Source organism: Motacilla alba, chromosome 29 (genome assembly GCF_015832195.1).
Source record: "Motacilla alba alba isolate MOTALB_02 chromosome 29, Motacilla_alba_V1.0_pri, whole genome shotgun sequence".
Classification (NCBI taxonomy): domain Eukaryota; kingdom Metazoa; phylum Chordata; class Aves; order Passeriformes; family Motacillidae; genus Motacilla; species Motacilla alba.
This window is the reverse complement of record NC_052044.1, coordinates 1,835,162-1,853,841: the sequence shown is the minus strand read 5'-3', so window position 1 is coordinate 1,853,841 and position 18,680 is coordinate 1,835,162. Positions and strand designations below refer to the sequence as shown.

At 49.7% G+C, this 18,680-nt stretch overlaps 1 protein-coding gene across 2 annotated transcripts; it reads left to right on the top strand.

Annotated features, from left to right (window-relative positions):
* Positions 1-4,025: 4,025 nt before the first annotated feature.
* On the top strand, positions 4,026-7,808 carry HOXC6 (homeobox C6). 2 transcript variants are annotated; one of them, XM_038164377.1, is made up of 2 exons: positions 4,026-4,653; positions 6,356-7,808. In XM_038164377.1, exons 1-2 carry the CDS (start codon positions 4,248-4,250, stop codon positions 6,715-6,717), a joined length of 768 nt encoding a protein of 255 aa, XP_038020305.1. In that variant the 5' UTR covers positions 4,026-4,247; the 3' UTR covers positions 6,718-7,808. The 2 variants fall into 2 exon arrangements, with proteins under 2 accessions (XP_038020305.1, XP_038020304.1); XM_038164376.1 differs by having other exon boundaries at positions 6,332-7,808.
* Positions 7,809-18,680: the final 10,872 nt, after the last annotated feature.

Below are 18,680 nucleotides of genomic sequence, written 5' to 3'. Positions count from 1 at the left end.
AAAAATTCCCCGTCCCAAAAAAAACCGGAATTCCCAATTTTCACCCCGAAATCCCAAAATTGTCACCCCAAATCCCCAATTTCCCCCCCAAAATTCCCATTTTTCACCCCGATAATCAGAATTTTTTTGGGGGGGGGGGGCGCGTCCTGAGCTCCTCCCCCCGGGTTTGACCCCAAAAGCTGAAAGTCCCCCCAAAAAGCCCCGAAAAGCCCCGAAAAGGCCCGAAAAGGCCCGGACCGGGCGGTTTGGGGCCGCTCGGCGCGGCCGCGGGCGGGGGGGGTCGGCCCGGGCGGGGGTCCCGGTCCCGGTCCCGGTCCCGGTCCCGGCGCCTTTGGGGTCTCCGCGGCCCCCCCGCTCCGGGCGGGATTTGGGGTTTCTGAGCCGAATTTCCCCCGCCCTAAATCAGCTCAGCGCTGCCAGCCGGGGGGGGTGGGGAGGAGAAATCCTAATTTGGGGGGATTTTTTTCCTTTTTAATCTTCATTTTCCCCCCTTTTTTTTCCACCGCGCGGGTTAAAAAATAATAATTAAAAACTAACGGGAATGCGAGGATGGGAATGGGGGAAATTCGGGGATTTTGGCCGTTTTTTGGGGTTTGTTTTCCCGGGAACAAAGAGCAACTGCCGCACGACTTGTCCATATTTCCAGCGCTGTGTCGCACTTTTAATAAAACATCTGTTCTTGCTTCTGCTGATGAGTTCCCTTAATTGTTTGCAGACCCAATTCCGCCAGAAATCTCCCCACGATTCCCCCCGCCCCTCGCCGCCTGCTTTTTTGGCAAAAAGGAAAAAAAAAAATCAAAATATCTTTTTTTAACGGGGGCAAAAAGCCCAGGAATCCGCCCAAAAGCTGGTGGGAAACGTCAAAAATTCAATGAAAATTCAGATTTTCGCGGGGTTTCGCTGGCGGGGTTTTCTGCAGGGTTTTATTTTTAATTCCTGGCGGGTTTTTTGGGTTTTTTTTACCCTAAAAATCAGTGTTTGGAGGGTGGATGTGTTTTGGGGTTTTTTCCGGCAGCTGCTTTCTGCTGTCTATAAATCGAGCGGACTTTTAGGACTTGCCCTCTGTTTAGAGAAGTCATAAAACACTTAAACTTCCCCCGGCTCGCGGTCCCACGCTCGCCCCGCAGGTCTCCAGCCCACCTTGGGAAGGGAAAAAAACGAGGAAAAATAAAAATAAAATTTAAAAAAAAATTGAAATAAAAATGGAAATAAAAAAAGGCGAAAAGAAGCGAAAAGAGCGAAAAATAAAAGGGAAAAAACGAGGAAAAAAGGGGGGAAAAAAGCAAAATAAAGCAAAAAAAATGAAGGGGAAGGAGCAGCAAGGGGAGGGAAAATCAGGGAAAATGAAAATCCAGGGGTGAAAGGGAAAAGGAGGCTCGGAAGGAGAAGTTTCTGGGCGGAAACTCCTCCAAAGTTGTGGCCCTGCCGCCCCCGGCCCCCAGCCCGGCCTCTGGCAGATCCCAAAATCCCCAAACTCCCCAATTTTGGGGTCCCCGAGCCCCCCGAACCCCCCCGGGCTTGGAAAGCCAAAGCAAAGCAGCGAAATCCTCCCAAAATCCCGATTTTCCCCCCACGATCCGGGGAGGATTCGGGAAAGGCGGAGGGAGAAAAAAGCAGCGGAAAATTGGGAATTTTGGGGGGAAAACGCCCGGAATTCGGGGCAGCGCCCCAAGGCGGGAGCTGCCCCCGGGCGCCACTTTTGGGGCCAAAAATCGGGATTTTTTCCCCTTTCTGGGACGCCAGGGCCGGGTTTGGTGGCGTTTGGGGCGTTTTTTGTGGTTTTTTTTTGGTGTTTTTGTGGTTTTTTTCCAGTTGCGGTCCCGTTTATGGTTTTATTGCTACCATTGACGACTTTGCTTTGTTAGCCAGAGGAAAAAGAGCATAAAATCCGCTGGCATCCGGGCTGCCGTCATAGCTGGGGGGGCCGAATATTCCCCAGAACCCCCCCGGGGCTGGGCTTTGTCAGCCCAAAAAATCAAATTAAAAATTAAAAAATAAATTACAAATAAATTCAAACTAGACCCCGAGGCTGGGGTGAACTCCCGGCGCTTTCCCGGCGCTTTTGGGGATTTCGGGTTTTCCATAAAACCCGAGGTGCTCCAGCAACAAAAACCAGGAGGAGGAGGAGGAGGAGGAGGAGGAGGAGGCCGAGGGCAAAAAAATCGGGATTTGGGGACTGCTGCGGCTCGGCCCGCGGGCTGCAGGTAGGGGCTGGTTGGGGGGTTTTGGGGGGTTTTGGGGGGGTTTTGGGGTTTGGGGTTCGGGGTCGGGGTCCCTCCCCGCGGGGGAAGCTCCGCGCAGCGCTCGGGGGGCTCCGGGGGCTCCGGGCCGCTCCTGCCCGGCCCAAATTCGCTTTTTTTGCGCCTTTCCGCCGCCGCTTCTCCGCCGCGGCGCGCCCCGAGATGGCCCCAAATCCGCGGAATTCCGCCCAAAGTGCGCGGCCGATCCGCGCCGCCAGCCCGCCGCGGGATTGGGGGGTTTCTCCTAAAAATGCCCCTTTTTCCCCAAATGTCGGCCCTTTTGCAGGAGTTTGGGAGCGCTCCCGATCCCGCGTTATCCATGGAGAGGTCGCCATGTTTATCCCCCCCCTTTTCCCCGTTTTTTTTTATTTTTTTTTCCTCCTTTTTTAATGGAATTCTTTTTCCTTTTTCGCCGTTTAAATGCGAACACTCGGAGCGGGAGGAAAGGGCGGGGGGAAAAAGGGAGAAAAAATAAATTTAAAAAAATTTAAAAAATTAAAACCAAATAAAACTAATTAAATAAGAAGAAAAGAAAAGAAAAATATTTGGAAAAAAAAAAAAAAGAGGGAGAGAGAGGGTAATTTATGGCTTAATATTCTGTGTTCGCCTGAGATTTATTGCTGGGAATTCGCAGCCGCCTTTTTACGAGATATTTAAGCGCAGCTTCCTCGGAAAGAATAATAATTATGATAATCATTAAAAAAAAACCATAATAAAAGAGGAAAAGAAGAGCGCCGAGCGTTTAGCGCCGCTACAAACACAGAGGTAAATAGATTTTTTTTTTTTTTAATTTTTTGGCGAATCTGAGCGAAATAAAGAAGGGGAAGGCGGGGGACAAAAATAAAAAAAGGGAAGTGAGGTGGGTTAAAAAACTGAATTTCAGGAATTGGAGGCGCCCTGAGCCCCCTCCCCACCCCCAGCCCGCCGCCCCGAATCCCCCGGGGGGGTGGGGGGTATTTTTTGGGGGGTGCCGGACTTACTTTCCATGCCCACTTAGTTTCAACTAGGGACTGGCGAGCAGCAAAAAGCCATTTTTCCCTTTTTGACACGCGGCTCGCCATTGGCCCGGGCCCGGTCAGCTGACTGTGTCATTCTGTCTGTCCTGGAGCAGAGCCTTCCCTATAACAATCCTACACTTCCCACTACAAACTGGAGACCGAAATAAATATTAAAAGAAATCGCACGGGCCCAGGTGGCGCCGGGAAAAGGGAGAGGGAGAGAGAGAGAGGCACCGAGAGGAGGGGAGGATTTAAAAAAAAAAATTATATAAATATATAAATATATATTAATTAATTGATCGGGGTGAGGGGGCGCGGAGGGGGGAAGGAGAGAGGGAGGAATAAAGGGGAAATCGGGGAAATTGAGGGGAAAGAGAGCGAAAATAGAGGGGAAAATAGAGGGGAAAGGGATCAAGGGGGAATAAAAGAGAGGAAATGACAGAGGGGAAATAGAGGAAATAATAAAAGGAATAATAGGGGGCATAGAGGAAGGGACAGGGGAGTACAAGAGGCGGAACAGAGGGATAAGGAGGAAAAATAAAGGAATAGGAGGCAAAATAGAGGAAGAAAAGGGGAAGAATAGAGAAATAAAGGAGAAAATATAGAGGAATAAAGGAGAGAATATAGAAGAATAAAGGAGAAAATATAGAGGAATAAAGGAGAAAATACAGGGGAATAAAGGAGAAAATATAGAGGAATAAAAGAGAAAATACAGGAGAATAAGCAGGGGAAAAATAGAGGAATAAACAGGGGGAAAAGGGAAAATAGAGGGGGAAAACGGGGGAAAATAGGGAAAAATAGAGAAAAATTGAGGAAAAAATTGAGGAAAAAAAGAGAAAATATATAGAAAAAATACAGAAAAAATAGAGAAAAAACATTTAAAAAAAGAAGAAAAAACCCAGCGAAGCCCCGAGGAGCGCGAGCGAGCCGCCCGGCCGGGCACAGCGCGGGGCACGCCGCGGAGCGGCGGCGGCGGCGGCGGCAGCGGGAGCGGCGCGGAGCGGCGGCGATGAATTCCTACTTCACCAACCCGTCCTTGTCGTGCCACCTCGGCGGCGGCCAGGAGGTGCTGCCCAACGTGGCCGCGCTCAACTCCAGCTACGACCCCGTGCGGCATTTCGGCGGCTACGGCGCGGCCGTGGCGCAGAACCGGATTTACTCGTCGCCCTTTTACTCGCCCCAGGACAACCCGGTGGTGTTCGGCTCGGGCCGCTCGCCCTACGAGTACGGCTCGAACGCCTTCTACCAGGACAAGGAGGTGCTGAGCAGCTGCCGCCAGAGCTCGGTCGGGGCGCACGGCACCCCCAACTCCATCGCGCAGGATTTCCCCAGCGAGCAGAGCCGCGGCGCGGCTCAGGAGCAGAAATCCGGCATCCAGATCTACCCCTGGATGCAGCGCATGAATTCGCACAGTGGTAAGTTTTTTATGGCTCGGGGGGGGGATAAATTAAATAAACTCCGAGGGTTTTATGGCCTCTCCCCTCCTCCTCGGCACCTCGGTAGGACGGGGTTTTTATGGCGCCATAAAAACAATAATTTCGCGCAGTTTGCGGCCGGCTTTTTATTCGGGTTTGGCTTGTTAGGATCGGTTTTAATTAAAAGGTTTCGCCCGGCGGTGAAATATCGGCGATCGTAAAGTGGGATTAAATAGGGAAATAAAAATAAAGCGGCGCGGCCGGCCCCGCTCCGGGAGCTCAGCGGGGAAAACAAACACGAGCGGGGCGTAGGGCGAGGAGTAAAGTTTGCGGGGTCGGGGTTTTAGGGGTTTTTTTAGGGTTTCGGGGGGATTTTTTTAGGGGTTTTAGGGTTTGGGGGTGGCACGAGCTGGGGCCGGGGGGAAGCCGCCCCTTCCTCGCCGTCCCCGGCTCCCCCAAACCCAGGGAACCCAGGGCGAGTCTGGGCTAAAACCCCGCAAAGTCAGGGCTTAAACGCTCCAAAGCTGGGCTTAAAGCCTCAAAGGCCGGCCTAAAACCCCGCAAAATCCCTAAGATCCCGCAAGATCTGGGCTAGAACCCTCAAAATCCGGGCTAAACCCTGTAAAACCTGAGCTAACCCCCCGCGCAGTCTGGGCTTAAACCCTGAAAAATCTGGGCTAAAACCCCACCAAAATCTGTGCTTAAATCCTCAAAACACGGCCCAAACCCCCCAAATCACTGGGCTAAAAGCTGCAAAATCTGAGCTGAACCCCCGCAGAATTTTGGCTGAACCCCTTCAAATACGGCCTAAAACCTCGCAAAATCCGGGCTGAAAGCTGCAAAATCTGGCCTGAAACCCCGCAAAACCGTGGCCAAACCCCACAAAATCTGGGCTAAAAGCTGCAAAATCCGGGCTGAACCCCTCAAAATCTGGGCTAAAAGCTGCAAAATCCGGGCTGAACCCCTCCAAACCTTGGCCAAACCCCACAAAATCTGGGCTAAACCCCTCAAAATCTGGGCTGAACCCCTCAAAATCTGGGCTGAATCCCCATAAAATCTGGGCTGAACCCCATAAAATCTGGGCTAAACCCTGCAAAATCCGGGCTGAACCCCCACAAAATCCGGGCTGAACCCCCATAAAATCCGGGCTGAATCCCTCATAACCTTGGCTAAACCCTCACAATCTCCGCTAAACCCCCACAAAACCCGGCCTGACCCCCAGCAAACCCATCCCCAGACCCAGTGAGCCCGGCCTAACGCCCAGCAAACCCATCCCCAGACCCAGCGAGCCCGGCCTAACCCCACCAAACGCCCTCCAAACCCATCCCCAGACCCACCGAGCCCGGCCTAACCCCACCAAAGCCATCCCCAAACCCACCGAGCCCGGCCTAACCCCAGCAAACCCATCCCCGAACCCACCAAGCCCGGCCTAACCTCACCAAACCCCCTCCAAACCCATGCCCAGACCCACCAAGCCCGGCCTGACCCCCTCCAAACCCATCCCCGAACCCCCCAAGGCCGGCCTGGCCCCCCGAGCCCGCAGCGCCCCGAGCCCCCGGCCGGCGGGAGCGCCGCGGGCCCCCCGGGACACGGAGCGCTTCCATTCCATTTTTTATTGATTTCGGGGCCGGGGCAGGGGCAGGGCGAGCGGAGGGCGCTGCGTTCTGACGAGTTTTAGTCTGTTTTGTCTCGGCTTCTTTAGGAGTCGGCTACGGGGCCGACCGCCGGCGGGGCCGCCAGATTTATTCCCGGTACCAGACGCTGGAGCTGGAGAAGGAATTCCACTTCAACCGCTACCTGACCCGGCGGCGCCGCATCGAGATCGCCAACGCGCTGTGCCTGACCGAGCGGCAGATCAAGATCTGGTTCCAGAACCGCCGCATGAAGTGGAAGAAGGAGACGAACCTCAGCTCCACGCTGGCCGGAGCCGCGGGAGGAGGAGGAGGAGGAGGAGGAGGAGGAGGAGGAGGAGGAGGAGGAGGGGGCGGGGGGGCAGCGGCGGCCGCCGACAGCTTGGCCAAGGAGGAGAAGCGCGATGAGACAGAGGAGGAGAAGAAGGAGTGATGGGGTTTTTGTCCCCCCCTCTCCCTCCCCTCTCGTCCCTTTTCTTCCCCTTTTTGTCCTTCCTGGTATTTATCGCTGGAGAAAAAAAAAATAATAATAATAATAATTAAAAATTATATTATTGAAAAAAAAACAAACAAAAAGAAAGCGTTGGCGGGGGAAGAGAGAAAGAAACGGAATAAAAGAGGGGAGGAATGAGGGACGGGGAGAGGGGAGAGGGGGGAGAGCGGAGGAGTGGAAAAAGTTCAGGAATTAAAAAGGGGAGGGAGCGGAAAAAAAGTTCGGGGAGTGAGAAGTGGAGGAATGAGGGAAAAAAAAGGGGAAAAAATGAAAAAAATAGGAAAAAAAAAAGAAAAAGTGGAGGGGCGAAAGCGGAGAATTGAATTAATTAATGCGGAGAAACGAGCGAGTGAATGAATGAGGAATGGATTAATTAATAAATTAATTAATGAGAGAGCTCCTCGGAACCCCCCAAATCTCCCCCCTCGCCTCCTCAGCCCGGCCGCGCCCCCGCTCCCCCCACCCCAAAAATCGGGAAAATCGGGCAAAAACTGGGCAAAAACTGGGCAAAAACTGGGCAAAAATTGGGGCCAAAGCGGGCGGAACTGGGGGCGACCCCGCCCCCGCTGGGCCCCCCCAAACCTCAGCGATTGCCGGTGAGAAAAAATCAGATTTTCCTGGCGAAAATGCCATTAAAAAAGCGCTTTTTGGGCCCAAAATCGCCTTTTTTTCCTCCTGGTATTTAAGCAGCTACCTGGGCTCATCACCGCATCCACAAACTGTGACGGTTTCTGTGTGAATATTTTTCTGTGTTCGTGGTACCTGTATTTATATTTATGTTTAGCGCTGTAATGTTCGAAAAAAGGGAAAAAAAAATTAAAAAAATTAAAAAAAAGTGAATGGAGTTCATAGAGGTAGAGAGAGAAAAAAAAAAATTAAAAAAAAAAAAAAAGCGGCGAAAAATGTGTAAAAAATAAATGAAATTGAAAACTCTTGTGTTAAACCCTCTCATGTATAAAGTCCCCGGGTCCGGACCGGACTTGCTGTCGAGTATTTAATGAAATAAAATCGGAATATTATTTTTGAAAGTTGCCCCCGCGGCCTCTGAGCTTCAGTGGGAACCTTGTGCTGGAAATTTCCTTTTTTCTTTCGCCTTCCCTCCCCCCAAAATCGCCTCCCCCCCATCCCGGGGCTCGCCTTTCCCCTCCTGCGCCTTCTGCCCCCCAAAAAACCGGGAAAAATGAAGAGGAGGGGGGAAAAAAAGGACAAAAAAGGGGGAAAAATTCAATTTTTGCGTTGTGTGGTGCGGCTGCTCGGGGCGGCGGGGTTCCCCGGTCGCCCCAAACGCGGATTTCCCCCGGTTCTCCGGTCCCCCGGTTCCCCCGGTTCCCCGGTTTCCCCGGTTCCCCGGTTCCCCGGTTCCCCGGTTCCCCCGGTTCCCCGGTTCCCCCGGTTTCCCCGGTTCCCCCGGTTCCCCGGTACCCCCGGTTCCCCGGTTCCCCGGTTCCCCCGGTTCCCCGGTTCCCCGGTTCCCCGTCCCCCGGTTCCCCGGTTTCCCCGGTTCCCCCGGTTCCCCGGTTCCCCGGTTCCCCGTCCCCCGGTTCCCCGGTTTCCCCGGTTCCCCCGTCCCCGGTTCCCCGGTTCCCCGTCCCCGTTTTCCCCCGGGGGGTGAAAAGTTCGGCTCCTCTTTTATCATTTCTGGCGGCTCCGGGTGATGGATCGCGGCCGCCGCCGGGGCCTTTATTAATTAATTAATTCATTAATTCGGGGTTTTTGGGGGGTTTATTTGGCGCCCCGAGCTTTTCCCCTCCCCTTTTCCCTCGATTTCATCCCAATAAAATCCTCTCGGGGGACGGGGGAGGGGAAATGTCATTTTTAATGGATTTTAGCGGATTTTCAGCTTTTTTATCTCAGCCTCGCCCTGGAGGAGCGCGGGTTTGGCACCGGGGAAGGAAAACGCAGGAAAAGCGGATTTTCCCTCTTTTTTTTGGTCGCATCCGAGGGATTTTCTGGGAATTCCGGAGGTCACGGGACGAGAAATCCCTGGGAGAAACCAGAAATAAATAAAGGAGATTTATCTTTGGGAGGAGGCGGCGGAGGGACCGGAGCAGGGAAAGGGCTCGGGAGGAGGAAATGATCGGAAAAAGCAGAGGAACAGGCGGGTTCCTGAAAGGAAGTGATCGTAAAATGGGAAATAATCGTTAAAAAAGGGAAATAATCGTAAAAAAAGGGAAATAATCGTAAAAAGGGGGAAATAATCGTAAAAAAAGGGAAATAATCCCAATAAAAAGGGAAATAATCCCAATAAACAGGGAAAAATCCTAATAAAAAGGGAAAAATCCTAATAAAAAGGGAAAAATCCTAATAAAAAAGGAAAAATACTAATAAAAAAAGGAAAAATGCTAATAAAAAGGAAAAAATCCTAATAAAAAAGGGAAAAATACTAATAAAAAAGGAAAAAATCCTAATAAAAAGGGAAAGAATCCTAATAAAAAGGGAAATAATCCTAATAAAAAGGAGCCCGAGGAGGTTTTTTTCCCCTCCCATCCTTTGTTCCTCTCCAGGGTGGAATTTATGAAAAAAAAAAAGGATAAAAAAGACCAAAAAAATCCCCAAAAATGAAGGAAAACCCCAAAAAAGCGCCGGGAAGGAGCTGCGGGGGGGTCGGAAATTCCGATTTTCCGCAGGATTTTCTCCCCCCCCGGCGCTTTGAGGAAGAGACGGCAGCAATAAATTATGGGAAAGAGAAAATAATAAATAAAAAAGGATAAAAAAAACCCGAGGAAAGGCGAGAAGGGCAAAATAAATAAATTAAAATAAAAAAAAATCCAAGGAATGTAAACTTTGGAGCGCTGGGGGAGGAGCGGCCCAAAAATAACCCGGAATGGGCTGGGAAAAAGGAGGGGTGGTTGAATTTATTTTAATTTTGGGGAGGGTTTTGTACAGGGGGGAAAGGGAGGAGAGAGGAGAAATGGGGGGAAAAGGGAGGAAAATGGGAAAAAAGGGGGAAAAGGGGAAAAAGGGAGGAAAGGGGAAAAGGGAGGAAATGAAATAAGGAAAGAAAAGGGAATAAAGGAAAAGAAGAAAAAAGAAAATTAAAAAAATGGGGGAAGAAAAGGGGAAAAGGGGTGAAAGGGGGGGAAAAGGAAATAAAGGAGAGAAAAGGAAATAAAGGAGGAAAAAAGGAAATAAAGGAGGAAAAAAGGAAATAAAGGAGGAAAAAAGGAAATAAAGGAGGAAAAAAGGGCAAAGTTTGAGAAGGAAAGAGAAATCAGGAGAAGGGCAGAAGGCGCGATTTGAATTGGAATGATTTCCCTGTTTGAAGCCTCCCCGCGCCCTGACACGGGGGGGAAATCAAAAATAATTCCAAAATTAAGGAGTGACCGGGAAAGGGGAAAGACGAGGAAAGATGAGGGAGAATCGGGAAAAAATGGGGAGGAATGGGGAAAGGAAGAGTGGGGAAAAATGAGGAAGAGTGAGGAATGAGGAAGAATTGGGAAAAATGAGGAAGAATTGGGAAAAATGAGGAAGAATTGGGAAAAATGAGGAAGAATTGGGAAAAATGAGGAAGAATTGGGGAAAGGAGGAAGAAGGGGAAGGAGGAAGAGGGGGAAGGAGGAAGAGGAGGAAAGGAGGAAGAGGGGGAAGGAGGAGGAGGAAGGAGGAGGAAGGGGAAGGAGGAGGAGGAAGGAGGAGGAAGGGCACGGAGCCGGCCGTGCCGCCGCGCAGCGCTAGGTGCCGCTGCCGCCTCGCCCCGCAAAAAAAAAAAAACAAAAACCAACAAACCCAAAACCCCAAAAATGAAAAAAGGCAGAAATGCCGGCCGGGGTCGCGGCTCGAGCAGCGCCGCCGCCCCCTGCACGTGACGGCCCCAAAATAAAAATCCCCATTTGGGACGGGAGGAGCGGCGGGAGCCCGGCCCGGCCCCCCCGCCAGGGCAGCCCCGTCCTGCAGCCGCGCTTGGAATTCTCCACATTTCTTAATTGTTTTCCTATTCCTAATGTTTTTCTATTTTTTTTTTTTTTAATTTGTTATAATTTATTTGGGTGAAGGCGAATTGAAAATTGAAATTGAGAGAGCCGAGAACCGGCCCGGAACTGGAGAGGTTTTGGGGGAAAAAGGGGGAAATGAGAGGGGGAAAAAGGAGATTGAAGAGGGGGAAAATGGGGTAAAGAAGGGCGGAAAGGGGAGGAACAAGAGAGGGGAAAGGAGAGAAAAGGAAAATGGGATTTAAAATGAGATTAAAAGAGGGAGAAAAAGGAGATTAAAAGAGGGGGGAAAGGGGAATTAAAAGGAGGAAAATGGGGATTAAGAAGAGAAAAAAGGGGATGGAAAAAGGAGCTGAAAAAAGAGGGAAGAAGGAGATCAAAGAGAAAGGAAAGGGAGATAAAAGAGAGGAAAAAGAGATGAAAAAGGGATAAAAAGGAAAATGGAGATAAAAAGAGAAAAAAATGGAGATGAAAGGGAGGGAAAGCTTGGATAAAAGAGAGGGGAAAGAGTTTAAAAAAGGAGGAAAAACATAGATAAAGGACAGGGAAAAGAGCGAAAAAAGGAGGAAATTGCCTCCCCCCCCCCCACCCCCCCCCCCCCCCCCCCGTTCCTTTTGTTGAATTTGGGAATTTCCCTCCCCGCCCCTCCCCCTCCGCGGAGCCGCCCCTCCCCCCCTCCCCCCCCCGGGGCCTTTTCCATGGGAATCGCTGGAAATTTGGGAATCGCGGCGGCGCCGCCAGCCCGGCACCCCCCGCCTTCCTCCTCCCCTTCCTCCTCCTCCTCCTCCTCCTCCTCGCGGGCCGCCCCGGGCACGAGCAGCGGAACCGGGGCAGGAATTCCGGGCAGGAGCAGCGGGATTCGGGGGAATTCCCGGGATTCTGGACGGGAGCAGCGGGATTCGGGAACCGGGGCAGGAATCCCGGGATCCCGGGCAGGAGCAGCGGGAACCGGGGAATCCCGGGATCCCGGCAGGAGCAGCGGGATTTGGGATTCGGGACAGGAATCCCGGGATCCCGGCAGGAGCAGCGGGATTCGGGAACCGGGGCAGGAATCCCGGGATGCCGGCAGGAGCAGCGGGATTTGGGGAATTCCTGGGATCCCGGGCAGGATCAACGAGAACCGGGGCAGGAATTCCCGGGCAGGAGCAGCGGGATTCGGGAGAATTCCCGCGATCCCGGCAGGATCAGTGGGATTCGGGGCAGGAATCCCAGGATCCCGGGCCGGAGCAGGGGGATTTTGGGATTCGGGGCAGGAATCCCAGGATCCCGGGCCGGAGCAGGGGGATTTTGGGATTCGGGGCAGGAATTCCCGGGATCCGGGCAGGAGCAGCGGGATTTGGGATTCGGGGCAGGAATTCCCGGGATCCCGGCAGGAGCAGCGGCATTTTGGGATTCGGGGCAGGAATCCCGGGATCCCGGCAGGAGCAGCGGGATTTGGGGGATTCCCGGGATCCCGGGCAGGATCAGTGGGATTCGGGGCAGGAATTCCCGGGATCCCGGCAGGAGCAGCGGGATTTGGGATTCGGGGCAGGAATTCCCGGGATCCGGGCAGGAGCAGCGGGATTTGGGATTCGGGGCAGGAATTCCCGGGATCCCGGCAGGAGCAGCGGGATTTTGGGGATTCCCGGGATGCCGGGCAGGAGCAGCGGGATTTGGGATTCGGGATTCGGGGCAGGAATTCCCGGGATCCCGGCAGGAGCAGCGGAGCCGCGGCGGGGCCGGGGCAGCCCCGGACGGGCGGAGCGCAGCTGAGCCATGGTAAAACCTCCCCGCCTGGCCCGGGGGCCACGATTCGGATTTTCCCCTTTTCCCCCTTTATTTCCCCCACGCTTTTCCCGTTTCTCCGCGATTTTTCTGTCGTTTTTTGAATCTTTGCGCACTTTCCCCCCTTTTCCCTTCGCTTCCCTTCTCCCCCCTCCTTTTAGCCCCTTCCCCTAATTCCCCTTTTCCCTTTTCTTCTCCCTTTCCCCCTTTATTCCAAATGTTCCCCTTTATTCCCCTTTCCCCCTTTATTCCCCTTTTTAACCTCTATTTCCCCTTCTCCCCATTTCCTCCCCTTTATTTCGCTTCTATTCCTCTTTTTCCACCTTTTCCCTCCCGTTATTTCCGTTTTTTCGCCCATTTCCCCCCATTTTCCCCATTTCCCCCCATTTCCCCCATTTTTCCCCATTTCTTCCCCATTCCCTCCCCATTTCCCCCCCTTTTCCTCCCCTTCTCCCCCTTTCCCCCCTCTATTTCCCCCCTTCCCCCATTTTTATCCCATTTTTATCCCATTTTCCTCCATTTCCCCCTTTCTTTCCCCATTTCTCCCCAATTTTTCTTCCCCCTTTTTCTCCTATTTCCCCCCCATTTCTCCCATTTTTATCCCATTTTCCCCCATTTTCCCCCTTTCCTTTCCCCACTTCTTCCCCTTTTATCTCCCTCTTTCCCTCCCCTTCTCCCTCTATTCCCCCTCTATTTTTCCCATTTCCCCCATTTTTATCCCATTTCCCTCATTTCTTCCCCTTTTTCTCCCCTTTTTCTCATTTTTATTCCATTTTTCCCAATTCCCCCCATTTTTATTCCATTTTTCTCCCCTTCCCCCCCCCCTTTCCCCTCCTTTTTTCCCCTTTTCCCCATTTCCCCCATTTTTATTCCCATTTTATCCCATTCTTCTCCCATTTCCCCCATTTTTATTCCATTTTCTCCCCCTTTTTCCCCCTTTCCCCAATTTTTCCCAAATTTTCCCACTTTTATTCCATTTTCTCCCCCTTTCCCCCCATTTTTACTCCATTTTCTCCCCTTTTTCCCATTTTTATTCCATTTCCCCCATTTCCCCCCATTTTTGTTCCATTTTTCTCCCATTTCCCCCATTTTTATTCAATTTTCTCCCCCTTTTCCCCCATTTTTCCCCATTTTCCCCCATTTTTTCCCATTTTCCCCATTTCCCCTCCTTCCCCGGGGCCAGCCGGGTCGAGCCGCCACAAAAACAATTCAAAATAAAAAGAGAAACACCAAAACCCAACCCCCGAGGCGGTGAATGGGGAGCGGCTCCCGAAATTCCCGTTTTATTTTGGGAATTCGGGCTGAAAATGACCCCGAACCCGCGGGGGGAACAGAAACGACAGCGCGGATTTTGGGGAGTTTTTTAGGGGGGAAAAAGGGGAGAAACTGGGGGGAAATCGGGTTTTTGGGGGAAATTAGGGCAAAAAATGGGATTTTTTGGGGGGGAAAGGAAGGAAAAGGGGGAATTTGGGGAAAAAATCGGATTTTTGAGGGGAAAAGGAGGGGAAAGGGGGGAATTTGGGGGGAAAATTTTGATTTTTTTTTTTGTTTTTTGGGGTTTTTTGGGGGAAAAGGAGGGGAAAGGGGAGAATTTGGGGAAAAAAACCTGGATTTTTGGGGAGGAAAGGGGGGAATTAGGGCAAAAAATTGGATTTTTTTGGGGTGAAAATGAAGGAAAAGGGGGGGATTTGGGGGAAAAATCGGATTTTTTGGGGGGAAAGGGGGGAATTAGGGCAAAAAATGGGATTTTTTTGGTTTTTTGGGGGTTTTTGGACGGGAAAGGAAGGAAAAGGGGAAATAGGGGAAAATTGGGGTTTTTTGGGGGGGAAAGGAAGGAAAATGCCAAAATGAGGGGGAAATCGGCTTTTTTCTGGTTTTAGGGGGGAGGAAAAGCGGGAAATGAGGGGGAAAATCGGATTTTGAGGTTTTTTTGGGGAAAAAGGAAGGAAAAGCGGGAAATGAGGGAAAAATTCCCGCGGCTCTGGGAGGAACTTGGGGCGGAAATTCGGGAACGGAGAATTCCGCCCTAAAAACGCCCGGGAAAATAAAACTCAAACTCCGTAAGAGCCGAATTTGGGGCCGATTTTCCGGGGGAAATCCCAATAAAAATCAATTTCGAGCTCCCGCTGTTGACATTTGGGGTTTGTTTTTCCCTTCCTTGTTCCCGTTTTATTCTTTTCTTTTCTTTATTTTATTTTTGTTAAAAACCCCAATAAAAATCCGGATTTTTTTTACTTTTCCCCCATTTTATTTTCAAATTTTTTTGGGGGAAATTCTATTTTCCCCCTTCACTCTTCCCCTTTTATTTTCAAAACCGCTTGGTTTAAAAATCCACCAAAAATCACTTTAAACCTCCCGAATTTTACCATTCCTCACTTTATTTCCTATTTTAAAAACATTTTTAGCGTTTTTGGGCACATTTCGCATTTTAAATTTCCTAACCCTCTTTCCATTTCCCCCCATATTTTAACCTATTCTCTCCATATACATTTTTAATAAATTTTTTACATTTTTAAACTTTTTTTTGCGGTTTTTTTTTTTACTTTTTCAACCTTTTAAAATTTCTTTTTCCTCTAGAAACTTTTAAAAGCATTTTTTACATCTTCAATTTTATTCCTAACGGGTTTTCATGATTTTTTTTGCTATTTTTTTCTATTATTTCCCCTCTATTTTTCTCCCAGTTTTATGAATTTCATTCATTTTTACCACCTGAAGTAATTTCCTGTTTTACAGAAAAGCACTTTGAACGATAATGATTTTATTAATTTATTAATTTATTAATTTATTATTTTATTAATTTTTTAATGATTTTGGTTATTTCCGATGATTTTTAATGATGATTTTCGCGATTATCGCGGGGTTTAATTCCAATTTTCACGCCTTGCCCAAAGGAAATCCCTGATTAAAATGGGGAGGAAAGGGGGGGAAATTCCAGAAAAAAATTCCAGAAAAATTCAGGAAAATTCCGGGAAAATTCCAGAAATTTCCGCCTCTGGAGGGAAAACCAGCAAAAAAATGAAATATTGGGGAAAGAAAGGAATAAAAACCAAAATATTGGGAGAAAAATCACCTCAAAAACCAAAATATTGGGGGAAAAATGCCAGGAAAACCAAAATATTGGTGGGAAAAACTCCTAAGAACCCAAAATATTGGGGAAGAAAACCCAAAAAAACCAAAATATTGGAATAAAACCCCTCAAAACCCCAAAACAGGGAGGAAAAAGGGCCGGGAAAATCCCGGCACCGCCCCGAGGAAATGAGGAGGAGTGAAAAAAAGGTGGAAAAGTCGGAAAAAGGGAAATAAAGAGGGAAAAAAGGAAAGGTTTTGGGAATCCCCGCTCCGCAATCGCCGCCTCCGTCCCGAAAAGGAGAAAATTGTGCTTTGGGAGCACCAGAAAGTGGAATAGTGGATTAATTGCGATAATTATTCATTAATATTCGCTGCTCCCAGGGTGGACCCGGCGGTTTGGGGGAATTTCCCCCAAATTCTGCGCGGGGGGAGGGGAAAAGCCGCCGGGATTTGGGATTTTTGGGAATTCCTCCGTCGCCCGCCGCGCCTGGATTTGAAAAAATTCTCCATTAAAAGCAGCAAAAGCCGAATTTGTTGGTTCTGGTCGAAATTCGGGGTTTTCTCCCTTCCTCGGGATCGTTCCGGGGCCAAAGCTCGGATTTTTGGGCCGTGGGGTTAACGGGGAAGTGCCCCAGAACTCTGGGGGGTTTGGGGGAAATCTGGGCTGGGTTGGGTGTGCTGGGGGTGGAAATGAAAAAAAATGGATTTGGGGAGATTTGAGCGCACCTGGAAAGGGGGAAATGGGGAAAAATGGGGGAAAACGGTGAAAAAATGGTGAAAAATGGGGGGAAATGGTGAAAAAAAATGGTGAAAAGATGGTGAAAAAATGGTGAAAAAATGGTGAAAAATGAGAATGGAAAAATGGGGGAAATGGTGAAAAAAATGGTGAAAATGGTGAAAAAATGGTGAAAATTGGGGAGAATGGTGAAAAATGGGGGGAAATGGTGAAAAAATGATGGAGAATTGGGGGGAAATGGTGAAAAATTGGGGGAAACGGTGAAAAAATGGTGAAAAATGGGGGAAATGGTGAAAAATGGTGAAAATTGTGAAAAAATGGTGAAAATTGGGGAGAATGGTGAAAAATGGGGGGTGTGAAAAAATGGCAAAAATTGGGGGGAAAATGGTGGAAAATGGGGAAATGGGGGAAAAGGTGAAAAAATGGCGGAAAAATGGCAAAAAATTGGGGGGAAATGGTGGAAAAATGGCGGAAAGCAGGTGGAAAAATAAGTGGAGAAAAGGTGGAAAAATGGGTGGAAAAATGGTGAAAAATGGTGAAAAAATGGTGGAAGAAAGGTGGAAAAAGAGTGAAAAAATGGTGGAAAAAGAGGGAAAATGGTGAAAGATGGCGGGAAACAAAGGGAAAATGTGGGAAATTGTGGGAAATTGTGGAAATGGTGAAAATCTCTTTCCCCGTGGATTTTCCCATCGATTTTCCCGTTTTCCCTTTTCTTTTCTTTCCCACGTTTATTTGTCCCAGGCGCCGCCAAAGGCCCCAATAAAAACCCCATAAAATTTTATGGGATTTCCTTTGAGCCGCGGGGGGAAATGAGGCGACAATTTCCGGAGGGGACAAAAGTTCCCCCTCCTCCTCCTCCTCCTCCTTTTATCCCCTTTTCTGAAAAAAATCCTCTTTTATCCCATTTTTTGGCCAAAAATTCCTCTTTTATCCCATTATTTCCCGCCCAAAAAATTCCTTTTTCCCCCCCAAAATTCATCTTTTATCCCTTTTTACCCCCAGAAATCCCGGCTTATCTCATTTCCCCCCAAAATAATCTTTTACCTCATTTTTCCCCAAATAAAATCTCTTTTATCCCGTTTTTCGCTCCTAAAAAATCCCATTTCCCCCCTCAAAAAATCCTTTGTTATCCCATTTTTCCCAAAAAATCCACTTTTATCCCATTCCCCCCCAAAAATCCTCTTTTATTCTCTTTTTTCCCCAAAAAAATCCACTCGAAATTCCTGATTTTGCATTCTCGCCCCCAATAATCTCCTTCAAGCCCCAAATTTCACCTTTTTCACCCCAATTTTGGGGGTTTCCCAGGGCTCTGGGGGTTCTGGACCTTTTAAAGGGAATTTTGGGTTTTTTTTTTCCTTTTTTTCCTCCATTTCACCCCAAAAGTCAGGAAAATCAGGAGCGCACTCACCTCAGCCACCGCAGGAACTTTTTAAAAATCGGCCCCAAAACTTCGGGGTTTTCCCCCATTTTTTTTTCCTCCACATCTTTATAAATCCGGGACAATTTTTGCCTTCAAGACCCTCCCCAAAAACCCCAAAAAATTAAAAAAAAAATTCAAAATAAACCACATTTTTTTTGCCTTCAAAACCCCCAAAAAACCCTAAAAAAAATTAAAAAAAAAATCAAAATAAACCCAGAATTTTTGCATTCAAAACCCTCCAAAAAATCCCCCAAAAAATCAAAATAAATCCTTTTTCTAAACTAAATCCTGACCCCGTCCCCGCGGCCGCGCCTCCCCCGGGGTTTTTGGGCCACTTTGGGGTTGTTTTGGGGCCGTTTTTTTATGGCCCCCGCGGGCGCTGAGTGGCCCCGGGCGAGCACGTGGGGCCGGGGGGCTGGGGGGCAGCGAGCAGCAATAAACTGAGCCTGGCTGGGCCTGAGATTAAACCCGGCCTGGCCCGAGATTAAACCCGGCCTGGCCTCAGATTAAACCCGGCCTGGCCTCAGATTAAACCCGGCCTGGCTTCAGATTAAACCCGGCCTGGCCTGAGAACAAACCCGGCCTGGCCTGAGATCAAGCCTGGCCTGGCTTGAGATTAAACCCGGCCTGGCCTGAGATTAAACCCGGCCTGGCCTGAGATTAAACCTGGCCTGAGATTAAGCCTGGCCTGGCCTGAAATCAAACCCGGCCTGGCCTGAGATTAAACCCGGCCTGGCCTGCGATCAAGCCTGGCCTGGCCTGCGATTAAACCCGGCCTGGCCTCAGATTAAACCCGGCCTGGCCTGAGATTAAACCTGGCCTGAAATCAAGCCCGGCCTGGCCTGAGATTAAATCAAGCCTGGCCTGGCCTGAAATCAAACCCGGCCTGGCCTGAGATTAAATCAGATTAAACCCGGCCTGGCTTGGCCTGAGATTAAACCCGGCCTGGCCTCAGATTAAACCCGGCCTGGCCTGAGATTAGACC

Bases quoted from the DNA above. Each gene is read 5' to 3' on its own strand.
- HOXC6 (XM_038164376.1), top strand. From the start codon at position 4,248: ATGAATTCCTACTTCACCAACCCGTCCTTGTCGTGCCACCTCGGCGGC. The intron at 4,654-6,331 runs GTAAGTTTTTTA...GACGAGTTTTAG, and splicing joins GCGCATGAATTCGCACAGTG to TCTGTTTTGTCTCGGCTTCT.